The sequence below is a fragment of the Helobdella robusta genome (genome assembly GCF_000326865.2).
Source record: "Helobdella robusta unplaced genomic scaffold HELROscaffold_6, whole genome shotgun sequence".
Classification (NCBI taxonomy): Eukaryota; Metazoa; Annelida; class Clitellata; order Rhynchobdellida; family Glossiphoniidae; genus Helobdella; species Helobdella robusta.
In genome coordinates, this window is record NW_008705330.1 from 2,697,634 (window position 1) to 2,712,637 (window position 15,004).

The 15,004-nt window shown below is 33.8% G+C and overlaps 2 protein-coding genes across 2 annotated transcripts; both read right to left on the reverse strand.

Annotated features, from left to right (window-relative positions):
- Window positions 1–5,683: 5,683 nt before the first annotated feature.
- On the reverse strand, window positions 5,684–6,331 carry HELRODRAFT_164221 (hypothetical protein; the record flags this gene model as incomplete). The annotated part of the gene is made up of 1 exon (XM_009029216.1): window positions 5,684–6,331. One exon carries the CDS (start codon window positions 6,329–6,331, stop codon window positions 5,684–5,686), a length of 648 nt encoding a protein of 215 aa, XP_009027464.1.
- Window positions 6,332–13,979: 7,648 nt separating this feature from the next.
- Window positions 13,980–14,678, reverse strand: HELRODRAFT_68977 (hypothetical protein; the record flags this gene model as incomplete). Its single annotated transcript, XM_009028990.1, has 1 exon — window positions 13,980–14,678. A coding segment is annotated over one exon (699 nt), but the record flags the coding sequence as incomplete, so codon positions are not given.
- Window positions 14,679–15,004: the final 326 nt, after the last annotated feature.

Sequence of the window (15,004 nt, forward strand, 5' to 3'; positions counted from 1 at the left end):
CGTGTTCTTTTTCTACGAGTAGTAATTCGCTGGTCGAAGATCCCACTTCTGACACCAATGTTATAATACTCGCTGTCGTAACCGGTTTACGATGCGACGGGTTCAAATCTTCGATTGAATAAAATACTCCAAACAGCTATTAAACTTTATTTACAGAAGAAATCAACTATTATTAGTTATTAAACTTTATTTACAGAAGAAATCAACTATTATTAGTTATTAAACTTTATTTACAGAAGAAATCAACTAATCGTTTATTTCCAGTAAATTCGCACTAACGCAACAATTAACTTTTAAATCTTTCAAAATCTATCGCTATGACAACGTCAACAAACAATTCAAATATCGCTTTAAATAATTCACCGAATCGCTATTCACAAAATCACGAATTTCACTAATCACGAATATCACTAATCACGAATATCACTAATCACGAATATCCCAATTACGAATATCACCAATCACGAATATCACCAATCACGAATATCACCAATCACAAATATCTTGCGACGTGCGCTTATATACTCTTCGCAAGCGTCGTTTCTAGATTCTTCCCGATGGTCCGATTCCAGCATACTCTAGAACGTTCCAGTCACTAGAACATTCTAGAATACGCTAGAATCTAGTGCGTTCGGTAGCACGGTTATAACAATATCATCAAACAATTTCAAAAACATCAACTAAAACAACAACAAAAAACATCAATACCATCAACAACATAAAACATCAATAACAACGTCAACAACTACATCAACAATCACACTCCACTGTTGCTGTGATGTTTTAAAAATGTTTTTCTAGGGACAATGATGATGATGATGATTTCGCTGTTGTTATTGATGATGATGATGATGGTGGTGGTGATGATGATGGTAATGATAATGATGATGATAGTGATAAATAGCAGATTAACTATGATGATGTGGCAGATATTAATTAATAATTAATTATAATTATTATTGTTACTAACTATTATTATTTATTCACATAATTGATGTTTTGAAATAATGATAATGATGATGGGATGCAATGATGGTGATGATGATGGGATGCAATGATGGTGATGATGATGGGATGCAATGATGATGATGATGATGGGATGCAATGATGGTGATGATGATGGGATGCAATGATGGTGATGATGATGGTTGAAGCCATTAAGTTTAAAATGAGCAGAAAAAGGTTCATTATCGCTCTTTCAATAGGAAGCATGCGGGGATTAAATATACCTATTTTCATTCATTCACTCGTTTTTTGTTCATTTATCATATTTTCATTTGTTCATTCCAAATTCTTTTTATTCATTTGTTTATTTATTTGTTCATTCATTTGTTCATTTGCCTGCTCACTCAGTTGTTCATATATTATGCTATTATTTATTTATTCATTCTTTCGTTCATTTATCGTACTTTCCTTCATCCGGTCGGATTCATCCTCACACTCATTCATTCGTTCCTTCACTCGTTTATTTATTATATTTATATTTTTTAGCCTCCCTTTGTTTTTTTTAATACTTTGGTTTGTTCATTTGTTGTCATTTCCCTGGCAACACCAGCACATTAGCTCAGGCGGCAAGAGAGTCATGTTTCATGATGTTGTTACTGCTGCTGACCTGGTTCGAATGCCGTCTCAGCCCAATTCAACAACCTCTGTCATAACCCTTATTCGTATATTGCAGTGTTTGCCCAGATACGTGACGAAAGTGCGTGCGTGCTTAAGCTTCGTTGCACGACAACTTTGTTGAAACCTAAGAAGAGAGAATAAAAAAGGTTTGCATTTGTCGAAACTGCTGAATGAAAAATATAAATTCAGTTGTTCACCTGTTCATTTGTTTGTTTGTTTGGTTCGTTAGCGTGTTTATTTGTTTTTCGGGGTTTTATGATCAAATTTTTGTTGTTTTGATTTTTCACTGATCTTGTTATTTGTTCACACACTGAACGTTTGTTCATGTTCATACTTCATTGTCCCTGGAGGTTCGCACGTTCACCAACTCGCTTGATTGATTATTTGAGTACTTGTTCGTCTGTCCATACATTCATTCATTTTCTGTTTGACTGCTTGTTTCTTTGTTTTTATTTTTCGTTTGTTTGTTCATTCATTTGTTTTTTTCTGTTTGCTTGTTTATCGATATATCCATATTTTAACCATCCACCCATTGATGCATTCATCCATCTATCAATGCTTTCATCCGTGGATTCATCCATCCATCCCTTCATTTACACATGTATATTTCTATTGAACTTACCATAAAACTTGCAGTTAAGTTCAGCTTTTAAGTCAAGATGTTGGTGGGAAGGAACTTTTCTTCCAATAGTGGCGTAAGAGTAATAACCAAGTTGCAAAAAAAGTTTATTGATACAGTGATGAGAATGAATGTACATCATTCGTTAAGAAATTTGTTTTGTAATTAAGATGATGATGAAACTGGTTAATGACGTTATTCAAACTGAAAATGTTGAAGAAGATGTTGATTATGGTGTTGATGATGATGTTGGTGAGGATAATGAGGAAGGAAAGAGTGATGGTGATGGAGGAGACATTGGCGTGTTGTATTGAAACTGATAAGGTGGCTTGTTAGATGGAAGGTGATGCATGTGTTAGTGGGCGCTGAGGTAGCGGTGGAAGCATTGGTGGTGATGTTGATGGAGTGATAATATCAACAATAATGATGCAGAGATGAGGACTATAATTAGATATTGATAGATGTTACAAGTGGTGATGAAATGAAGTTATGAATGCATGCATTTTTTTGTACATGTGCATGTATGCATGTATGTATGTTTGTATATCTTTAAGTATGTATGGGCCCCCTAAAAAGGTTGATTTTAACCGGAGGTGGTGTTGGGGATAAACTCTCAGCATCTATAAAGTGCTTTCATAGAGTTTGCAATCTGACGTCGCGAATCAACCAATTCCTACTCCTGGCCTCCACGTGGTGGGGGATGGGTAATACTAGCAAGAGAGGGCAAAAGGCAAATAACTAACACCTTAAAATTAGTGTTCTGTTGGTTCTTTTGTGAGAATGTTTGTCAGCTTGATAAGTAACTCATCTAGAAAAGATGAAACTCTGATTTCAAACCATAGTATGTTCAGTTGTGCTTTAGGGACGGTTACACTACACTACAGTGCCGCCCAAACTGATGCGTCCACATGGTTGGTCATCGCGTCTCAACTCGTTGCGCCTGATAAAGTTGACCTTGTAGAGAAGAGAGTGTCGCATGTCTCACGAACATGCTCCACTTTAAACAGTTTATTGGGAAGGTTGTCATTGGTGGTTGTTATTGTGAGGGCAAAGTCTTGCGGCGGCTGAGGAGTAGCGACGGACACAAGTGGAGGATGCCACTGGAGGTGTTTAGCCACAAATCAGCACATAGGCGGTCTGTGAGGTGTAGATCGTTTATCGACTGAGAGCTACGGTGGTGTTTGGTGCCTGCTCCAGACAAAAAAACAGTCCTATTTAGAGACAAACAGTTTTCTTCAGGATTGAAGGAAGGACTAGAAAAAGTTGTCCTAAACATTGCTAGCTTTCCGTATCCTGGCAGCCTGTCGCGGTTGTCTAAACATCCTTCTCTGCAGTAAAAATATAAAAATTCTTAAGAGAAATACCTCGAACCTTGATGCTTGGAATGTACGCATAGTGATGGACAAGGAAAGTAGACATGAACATCGCTCTGCAATTGGGGATCGTGAGTTCGCCAGCTTTGGTATCGACATTGCACATAGCAAAAAAAGATTCTATGCTCTACTAAGTTCAAGTCTGAAATGTCTTTTATGATTGGACACTTGGACTTGATTTTTTAAAGTTGAACGGTCCAATATATAATTGTACGATTGGTCTCAAGTTTATTTGGACGATTGGTTCTTAAAGACATGGGTGATCCTAAACTTATTCAGATGGTTAAATTTCAACTGGTGTCAAGACAATTGGTTCAAATAAATATGGACCAAACGTCTTAGGAACTAACTGTAAGAAGTTGAAGAGGTACACATGCTACATAGCATGACTCGTTGCAATTTTCATTATTAAATGCTTTGAGCATCTGTCAAATTTAATATATATATATATATATATATATATATATGTGTGTGTGTGTGTATATTTATTTATATTTGTTAGTAATAGACTATAATTTTTACAATATTCTATCAAATGTTTGGCATTAATATGTTTGCGGTTTTTCGATTTTTCTCACTAAAGTTTTTTGGAGAACGTTTAGTTTATTAAAATTCAAAATAAATTTATAAAATAAAGCCATATTTCGATTCCGAATGAATCATCATCAGTGCAAGTTGATTTATATAGGAAAATATTTATTTCTTTATTGGCTGGTCCATCTTAGTTGGTTTCCTTTTCATCATCGATAGCATCATATTCTTCTTTGTCACTATTTACAATGCTAGTTTTTATTACTTCTTTGTTTTCATTGTTGATTAAGCGCCGGGATTACAAATATATTAACGCCAAACATTCGGTAGAATTTATAGAATATTGTAAAAAAATTTATATTTATATATATGTATATTATTTAATTATCATCGCGTTTTTATATTTATTTCATTCCTGGCTAAAGTTTGTGTCGGAACGTCGAATTAAACTATTTAAAGAAAACCCTTGGAAATTTACTAAATTTATTCAACTTTAATAATAAAACAATAATAAGAGATCTCGAAAAAATTATGAAGAGTTACAAATAACGTTATTGTCGCAATCGACTTTATTAAAATAGGTCTACAAATAGATCTCGAAAAAATTATGAAGAGTTACAAATAACGTTATTGTCGCAATCGACTTTATTAAAATAGGTCTACAAAAAGAACCATGAACAAACTTTACTAAGATACGTATACATACATATATATATATATACATATATATATGTACGAATAAATAAATAAATTTATATATGTACATAGTTATGTGCAGAAACTACATGCTGCTTGTACAAAATGTTGTTGATGATGTCAAATATTATATTTATATTCATAATAAATACATCACAGAAATATATATATAAATAAATAAATATTAGTATATATATATTATATGTTATACATTCAAATATTCATAATAATATTTATATATAATAAATTTACAAAAATATACATAATACATACATAAAAATAAACACATTAAAACATACAAATATACACATTAAATTCACACAAATACACATATATGCATGTTTTGCGCCAAATAACTTAATGAGGAATGGGAAGTATATTGAATATGACGAATGACGCTGAATTATGATTGTCAACATGCCAATTATGGAATGAATTTTTGTGACGTCACGTTAATGATGATAGACAGGTTGACATGCAGATGGTCTTCCATATTCGAAAAAGAATAATTTAAAAATACTTGCAAATAAACAAATAAGTTAATTCATATAATTATAAATAGTGTTTATATATATATATATATATATATTAAGGTGAGTCGAAATGTAAAAAATATTAAGTTGGAGATCTTGTACATGTCTAAAAAGTTGCTTTTTGATGTACTCGTTTGAAAAAACCTCACTTTTTATTTTATGGACAGTGTCTACAGGTCCCAACTCTGACTAGAAAGACTACATAAATACTCAATGTTAGTGTAATGTATTGCAATGTATTACAAACTAAAAAGAATGTAAACTGTAACGAATCAATGTTAAACAGCAACTATACAAAGTTGTTTAACCTAACTGTTAATAAAATCTTTCTTGCTGTCTATTATTGGTATCTCTAATCTGGATTTCTTACTCTGTAACACCATGCCATGACGGGACTTTCTCCCATAAACTTTACAGCTGGCAGCGCTAACGTCTTTAATTGTTCTCTCTACTGCCTGTGAATGACATGGAACATCGGGCAGTAGTATTGGATGTGTGTAAGTAAGTTGATCATTTGAAAGGTGTGATAGCATCGGAGGAGACGTAACATTTCTCTGGTCCCAGTCAATCATGTTAATGAACGATGTCGCAGCCAGATTTAATGTTATATCCTTCTTATCAAAGACGCGAACCGGTATGTTACTATTAGTCTGCTTCTCTCTTGCTCTTATTATTTGTTCTACTGAAAAACGACAAATTTCCATATCACTATCACTAAATGCAGCTAAAAGAATGTTTTCAGCATGCGCAAAGTAGCAGTTATTTTTGAGAACAGGACGAACCACAGCCTGATCTAAGGCATCAAGTTCCCGAAACAACTGAACTAAGTAAAAGAAGTTGTTAGCACCATTTCGGCAAGAAGAATTTGATTTAATTTTGAACCAAGAGGGTCCGTAAAAGTTCAAAATGAAATGCGTTACTCTTCTGAGAGGTTCAGATGCCACTTCTCTAGACATGTAAAGACGCAAAATCCTGTTGGCTTTCGTCAACCATCGAGCATGACTTATATTTCCAGGTAAACTCTTCTCGAGGAAATCAATATCTGTAGAAGCCTGACGTCCACGCTGTACTGCTAGACATGCTTTCAAAAACTACAGTTGGTCTGTGCTAAGATCCTTCTTGACAGCTTCATCACAATCAGTCACCTTACCAGTAATTGGCAAATAATTAACGACAGGCAATTCATTTGGATCATATTCTAGAGCTGAGCTAATTGTACCTGTCGATGTGGAAGGTCCTGTAGTTCGAGCAAAATCCACGCCTGCCAAAAACCTTCTAAATGGCAGCTCGTTACAGTGTGGAAGGCATACCAACCACTGTAATGGTCTACCTAAGTTCTCCTCCAGTTAAATGAAGTGATTTATCTACAGTCTAGACTATAGCCTACTGTAGTATACATCTATATTAGCCTACTTGAATTTTACTATAGATCTATTATTGCAAAGAAGAAAATAAAATTACAAAATAATATATTAGATATTTTGCTTGTTTCTAAAAAATCCAGCACATGGTTTGTTGTTAATGTTGGTGACGTCACATGCAAATAACGTTATAAAATTTACTCCATTTCTTTTTTAACACTTGTAGTTAGGTGCTAAGCCATTTGCCAATGCATTTTATTCAATGATTTATAGTTGGTACGTATTTAGATTGTACCAAGGAAATGGTTAAAATACACCAAATAAGGTAAGACTTTAATCAAAAGTTGGGACCCCTAAACGTTTCATAAAAAATCTTTAAATATTATTTTCATACTGTACTGATGCCAAGACAACTTTTTGTTCACGTACAGAAAAGATAAAAAAATTCGACCCACCCTAATATATATATATATATTTTTAAATATCAAATTTTATAAATTTAAACTTTCTTAAATCTTATATAAGTTAACTTTTAATTGATTAATGCAAATAATTTGGTAGAATTCATACAATACTACATAAAATATGGTTTTCCTATATATATATATATATATATATATATGTATGTATACATATATATATGTATATATTATATATATATATATATATAGAAAAAAATTGTTATCTATTAAATTAATAATTCATTTTTTGAAACTAACTAAAGTTAATGAAGTTTTAACGCCAGAAGGTAAGGATGATAATAATTTCATACCGTAAATAAAAATAGAATGAGAATATAAAACTGTTCAAAAATTAGGTACATAAAAATCAGGTATATGTCGTGTTGGTTTCTGAATTACTGCATTACTGCTGAAGATTGCATTACATTTTTGAAAAAATATTGATATTTTTTTTAAAATAATCATTCTATTAAAAAAATAACATAATTTTAAGAATATAAAGATTGTAAATAAATAAAATTTTGGATTTTCTAAAAAAAAGGTAATATGCAAATCAAATCAAAGGGCAATTTATAAAAAATTTTAAAATTCTAATAAAGTAATTTTGGTAAATTTCAAAATGAATGAGATTTGTAACAATCTTAGGGCCGAATGGTATGCACTTTGTCCTTTAAAAATTTATTTTTAAACCATTTGCTGACAACATTCAAAAATTCATAATTCAACAGAAAAACCAAATCAGGCAATGATTTGCCTTTTGCCAAAATTAATATGAACTTTAATCAAATCGATGATAGAAATTAATCCATAATCAAAAAAATAACAAAGGACCCTAAATTGATTTCTGAGGGACGCCGCATTCTACTGAAAATAAGGATGAATTACATTCACCAAGCGATGCGTATTGTTTCTTCCAGACAAATAGCTCTCAAACCATACATTTCCTCTCACACCTGCACTGAGGAGTTTATTCAATAAAATCATGACGAACTGTATTGAATTCTTTAGCAATGCCTATAAAACACCTATAATAAAAAACTTGGAATCAATATTTTCCATGACATATTGATTCATGTCTAAAATAGCCAACTCTGTGGAACAATTTTTTCGAGAAAACACCTTTAGATAATAAAAGATTTATACAATGTGAAAGAGGAATAGTAATTGATGTCATGGTTTGTTTAATTATAAAAATGCCTGAGAAGTGGAATTTTCAAGTTTAATATAACATTTTTTATTTCATCTATTGTGACATTAGGTAAAGAGAAATTTAATGGTGGTAAAATTCAGCTTGTCATCGGTTAATTTATCAATAATTTCAATTATCTAATTATCTTAAGAAATTTATTTAAATTATTTTTATTTATTGTTTGTTTAATGATTCACCAAGTAAGTTTTTCTAACTTATTTTTAACATATTTTTTTTCCAGCAAAACGCTTTATTGAAATAAACGAATTTTTATATGTAGTCTAATTTACTTTATTAATTGTAGTATGTTTTTTTTTAGATAAATACAATAGAATTTATTTTTTATTTCAGCCGATTTTAAATTAACTGTTGTTATGCAGGGACGCTTTTAGTTGAGCCTAAGTTCAATTAAAGGACAATGTTCCAGAATTTGTTTCTGAAAATTATTTAAAGAAGTGGAAAAAGCATTGTTAACATCCTTATCTTCCAAAACAGGTTGTCAATTGAAATTGGAAAGTGTTTTTTAGAGCATTTAAATTATGTTGAGAAAAATCACAAAATTAACAAAGTTTGTCAGCATTTGGTGGGCGTTTGTCAAAACTAAACGCCAAAACCGGAAGGTGATCAGAAATATCGCTATAAATAATTCCAGATTTATGATCAGAAAAATTATTAGTGAAATTATTGTCTAATAATGTTGAGGTGGAGTTTGTAATTCGAGTTGGCTCGGTAATTAATGCTAAAAAATTTATCGAACTGAATGAGTTTAAAAATTGTAAAGAAATGTTACGATGATCGTCATTCAATAAATTGGTGCTAAAATAACCTGCAACATAAATGAGTTTGCCATGTGACTTTGACTGATTACCATTGAGAAAGGTAACAATATAATCGATAAACCAATTGGGGTCTTTATTAGGAAGACGATATACAACAAACAAGCTGTCGGAACAAAATTAAATCACCATCCAAATAAAACGATTGTTGAAAAAATAACAAAACCCAAAATATCGCCTTGAAACGGCCTTAAAACGACATTGTTCTCAGGCGTTTACTGTAGAAAGAGCTTTTTTGGAATGGAGACACATATTGCTATCAATTTTTGCCATATTTTATAAATCAGCCACCCCTAATAAATTTTAAAAAAAACTTTTGTCGGAACAACATTACAAATTTCTCTCGACAGTCCCCAAAAACTACATAAATTTTCAACAAAAAATAAGACGTTAACTCGTCGAGACGTTTCGGAAAACTATGCATGTTTATATTATATATATAGCTATACATGAATACCTATAAAATTGCTTACATGCATACAAATATGATGCAGCAACGAAATTTTGAAAACCCATAAATTGACAGAGAAGCGCAAAATAAAATTCTGCAACTTAACATAAAATTTTTTAAATAATAAAACAAACGATGCGACTCTCAAATAAACTAACTTGAAAAACAAACACAAAAACAAACAAATACGCAAACAGACATACAAACAGACATTCAAGCCAACATAAAAGCATACAAACATACCAGCAAACATACAAACAAACATACAAGCAAATTTATAACACAGCGAACATATAACAAAGCACCTTGTAAAATTAAGACGATGCAAAAGAACAAATGTGTAAAGTCATAAAGCTCGCATGCACTCGCGGACAAAACAACACAAGTACAGATATATGCAACTTAAACATACTATAGAAGAAACTATAAATTGATTCATCTATAAAATGAAACAAACGAACGAACAAACAAACAAACAAACAAACAAAAAATACAAATCATAAACAAACTGACAATCATATGTAAAATGTTACAAAAAAATGTACAAACGTACGTTCAAAATTACAGACTGCGAAAACATATACACATTATACAAACAACCAGGCATACAATGAACACCACCGGCAACATACAAACGAACGAGTAGAAAAACACGCATAGAAGCATGCGCACATACATGCAAATATACAAACAACCATACAAACAAACATACAAACAAACATACACATACAAACAAATAAACAAGCGCATATACACGCATGGATTAACGATGCATACATTTTAATGAACCCGGCATATGCCCGCTATGTTGTGCTATCTGTGATGATGACGATGTCCATGGTGATGATGATGATGATGATGTTCATGGTTATGATGATGATGTCCATGGTGATGATGATGATGATGTTCATAGTGATGATGATGATGACGATGTCCATGGTGATGATGATGATGTCCATGGTGATGATGAAGATGATGTTCATGGTGATGATGATGATGTTCATCGTGATGATGATACTAACAACGAGAAACAACCAATGCATCACGTAATCAGTTAAATAATTAGCATTTAGTTGTTCATTGTTCAGTCGTTTAGTTGTTCATTCAACATTGATGCGTGAAAATAAAATACAACAAACAAAACAACAACATCAACATCGACAACAACATCAACGAAAACATCATCATTATCAACAACAACATCAACAACACCAACATCATCATCATCATCAACAATATCAGCAGCAACAACAACATCATCATCATCAACAACAACAGCAACAACATCATCATCAACAACACCAACATCATCATCATCATAAAATTATTATTATTATTATTATTATTACGTTAATAATATTAATATTTACATTGTTTCAAAACTTTAAATATTATCTCTGGTTTATTTTCTCTGCAATCTATTCAGCAAGCTGAAACTGGTGGTACCACCGGCGTCCACACCACGACCACCACAACCACCGCCGTTAATAAGAGCTGCACCACCACCATCACCATCACCACCATTGTTATTATAATTATCAGCGCCATTGTTGTTGTCATCATCACCAACGCTGCTCCGCGGGTTTTCCCCACTTCCACAGCTATGTACCGCCAACTCAAAAGACCTTCGCCTGGTTAGAGTCTGGCCGTGAAATTCGAGGGACGTTTCGCATTGAAAGGCACATCTAGGGTTCCTCTTCATTCTCGATGGTTCCATCATTTTATACCATTGTGTCGGACTGAAATATGTTGTTGTTGTTGCCGATGTTGTTGTAGAAGATGTTGTTGTTGTTGGTTGTTGAATGATTGGACTCAATGCAAAGTTAACTTTTAGCTTGTTGTTATTGATGTTTGTAGAAGGCAACGATGAAGACGTTGTTGTTGTTGTTGTTGCTGATGTTGACGCAGTTGGTTGTGTTGATTGGTCGTTTTTTATGTTTGTCAAAAATTTAGTTGATAATCTTTTAAACGTTGCCTGTATGAATGTTGGATGTTTTGAGCTTTTTGAGGCTGACGCTGACCTCGATGTTGTTGACGCTGACGCTGTAGGAACTGCTGAAGTTGTTTTAGTGCAAGTGGCGTTATTACTAGTAGCTGCGGTAGCTGTTGTGATATTTGCTGTAGCTGTTGTGGTAGTGGTGGTAGTTGATGTTGTTGCTGCAACATTTTTTGTCAACGTTGATGTTTTGAAAGTTTTCTGCCTTTCTAATGACATCGTTTTACATTTGTTGCTGTTGTTGTTGTTGTGGTTGATGAAGTTTTCAGTTTTTAAACTGCATCTCTGTTGTTGTTGTTGATAAAACTGTTGTTGTCGATTCTGTTGGTCATGACTGTGAAAGTTTTGACTGTGTTGAGGAACCGGTTGTTGTGATGTTTCCTGACAACAAATTTGTTTTACATTATTTTTTAATTGATAAACATGTTGTTGTTGATGTTGTAGTTGATGTTGCTCAATCTGTTGGTTACACAATTGTTGTTTAAATAAATGGTAGTTAGATTGATGTGCACATTTTATTATTTGTTGTTGTTTTTGTTGTTGTTGATGATAAAGTTGTAGAAGTTGTGGAGGTTTTTGATGTTGTTGTTGAGGATGCAATCTTACTAAATAGGCTGCGTTCAAATTTTCTTCGTAATTGAATTGAAAATCATCAGTGGTTGGCAAGATGGTTTTTGAGGCTGGATGGTTACTTGCTGGCATGAACGATGGCGGTTCAAGAGTTATCCGAACTGTAGATGCGCGTGGCAACGATTGTGAAGTTGCAGAGGAGGTTTCAAGTATTTTTTCTTGATGATGTTGTTGTGTTGGATAAGAAAAATACTTTGATGTTGTTGCAATGTCAGGTGGTTCACCTTTCTGCAATTGTTGATTGTTTTGATTAGTTTGCAGTTGTTGTTGTTTCCACAGAACGGTTGTACTTGTCATAGGTGACGTCACTGATGACGTTGATGAACATGGTGAGGACAAGAAAGAAGCTGACATGTGAAGATGATGATGATGATGTTTGTGTTCTTGCTTGGATATCGATGGTAGCGAAAAGGAAGAAGATGATATATGCTGTAATTGTTGCTGTGAACATTGCTGATGTTGTTGTGGTTGTTGTTGGTAGTGTTGTGGCAGATGTTGTTGCTGTTGTTGGCATTGTTTGTAAAAAGTCGTTTCTGTTGGAGCAAATACATAATAATTTTCTTTCATCTCTTCATTCAGCAATTTAAGTTTGGTTTTCTTTCCTTTGTGTTGCATTTGCAAGTTAGGTTGCTGTTCCTGGGACGACATCTGCTTATTAAAAAACAAATTTTTCAATTTGTTTCTTTTACAAGAACGGCCAGTTTCGACGATTGAGCAGGTAGGATCCACAACCACTTTCTCCAACTTGCAGACCAAGCCGTTCTGATCCGACCTGCTCATAAGCATGAGACCGGCCTTGTAGCGACACCTGCAGACCAGGAAGACCACAACAACACTCAGCAGCACCAACGACAAAATTAGCCCGAAACTCACTCCAACAACAATTTCCCTGCCAGGGATGTGCAAACCTCCGGATGTGGTGTCCGTGTTGGTTTCGGTGAGGATGAGTTTGAAGGTGACCTCCGAGCGGCCTGCGCTGTTCTCAGCCACGCACTTGTAATCGCCCTCGTCAGACCGCGTTAGGCGCTGTATCTGAAGTCGGCTGGTTATTATTGTCGGTGACGATAATGATGATGAGGACGATAATGAGAAGGAGGAGGTAGAAGATGATTTATGATACTTAGAATTTAGGATGTCATCATGCGAACTGAAATAGTTGTTCATGTCAAATTGATGCTGGTTATTTGCGTCCAAGAAAGTGTTTGTGCTATTAAAATAATTTCCCCAATCATTCTTATTATAATGTTTGTAATTTTTGCTGTGAATATTATAATTTGTATCATTTAAATCATTGCTGCTTTTCTTAAACTCTTCATCTTCAGCCTTCTCTTCTTCTTCATCATTCGGTTGAATTTTATTGACCGTAATATACTTATTATTTCCATTATAAATATCCCATTTTATGATATCGTTATTATCATCATTAAAATCTTTATTATCATTATTAGCTTCATCATGATTTTTATTGCTACTGTTTGTGTTATTGTTATTATTGTTATTAATGCTGGCCCTGTACCAAGTTATGGTCGGCAGCGGGCTACCGTAGGCCACACACGTTATGACCCCTTGACTTTCAGCTTCTTCCTGATGATCGTGACGATGTTGGTAGTGGTGATGGTGATAACGGTGGTCTTCTATTCGCACTTTTTGAACGGTAGCTGACGATTTGGCGTTAAGAATGCGAGCGGCGCACGTGAACTGGTGGTGCTTCAGCTGCACCCAGGCCACTTCTTTCAAAATTTCTGGACTGCTGCATGTCGGCGAGTTTTTCGAAAAGTTCCAATTTAGCGACGATAAGTCGAGCAGCTGTTTCAACCATTTCAACCCGCAGTCACATCTCCACGGATTGCCACCTAACCTTAGGACCGAAATTGTTTTTGGTACGAAATGTTGAGAGTTTTCATGTAGGGTGGTGAGGTTGTTGTTGTTGAGATTGAGTTCTTGTAGAGATTTCAAATCCGACATGAGATAACCGTCAAAAATTTTCAGCTGACATCTTTCCAAGTTCAAAACTTCGAGGTTAAGAAGGTTTCTAAAAGAGCCTTTCTCGATCGTCTCAATGGGATTGTTTTTTAAAACCAAACTTTTTAAAGATAATAAGTTTGAGAAAAAATATTCTTTGATTTGAAAAAAATTGTTAGATTCAAGATCAATTATTCTGACGAGTTTCAAATTGTCGAAAGTGTTTGGATAGATGTATCCAACCCTGTTGTTGGAAAGAACCAGCTCGTAGAGGTTGGGGTAATTACTGAAGTCCTCCTCCTGCAAGGTCGCCACGTTGTTCCACGACATTTTCAGAACTTCCAAATCTGCATCGAGATTTCTAGGGATGTGCTGGAAGTTTCGGTTGATGCAGTCTGCCGTTTTCAGTCGAAACATCGTGACTATGTTACATCGCTTGTTCATGCTCTCATCTCTGTTTGCCAGGGTGTTAGTTTTGTTGTTGATGTTATTTGCGTTGTTGTTGCTGTTGTTGTTGTTGATATTGTTATTATCATTTTCGTTTTTGTTGTTTTTAAGGCTGCGAATGATTTTTTTAATCTTTGTGATGTTTGGGCAAATTAAATTATTTTCGTAAACTGTTGAATTATAAAAATCATTATAATCTTTTGCTGTTGTGTTGATGTCTTGGTTGTGATTCTTGTTGTTGATGACATTGTTGAAGATGATGGTATTGTTCTTTATATTGGTGGAGTTAATGTGTG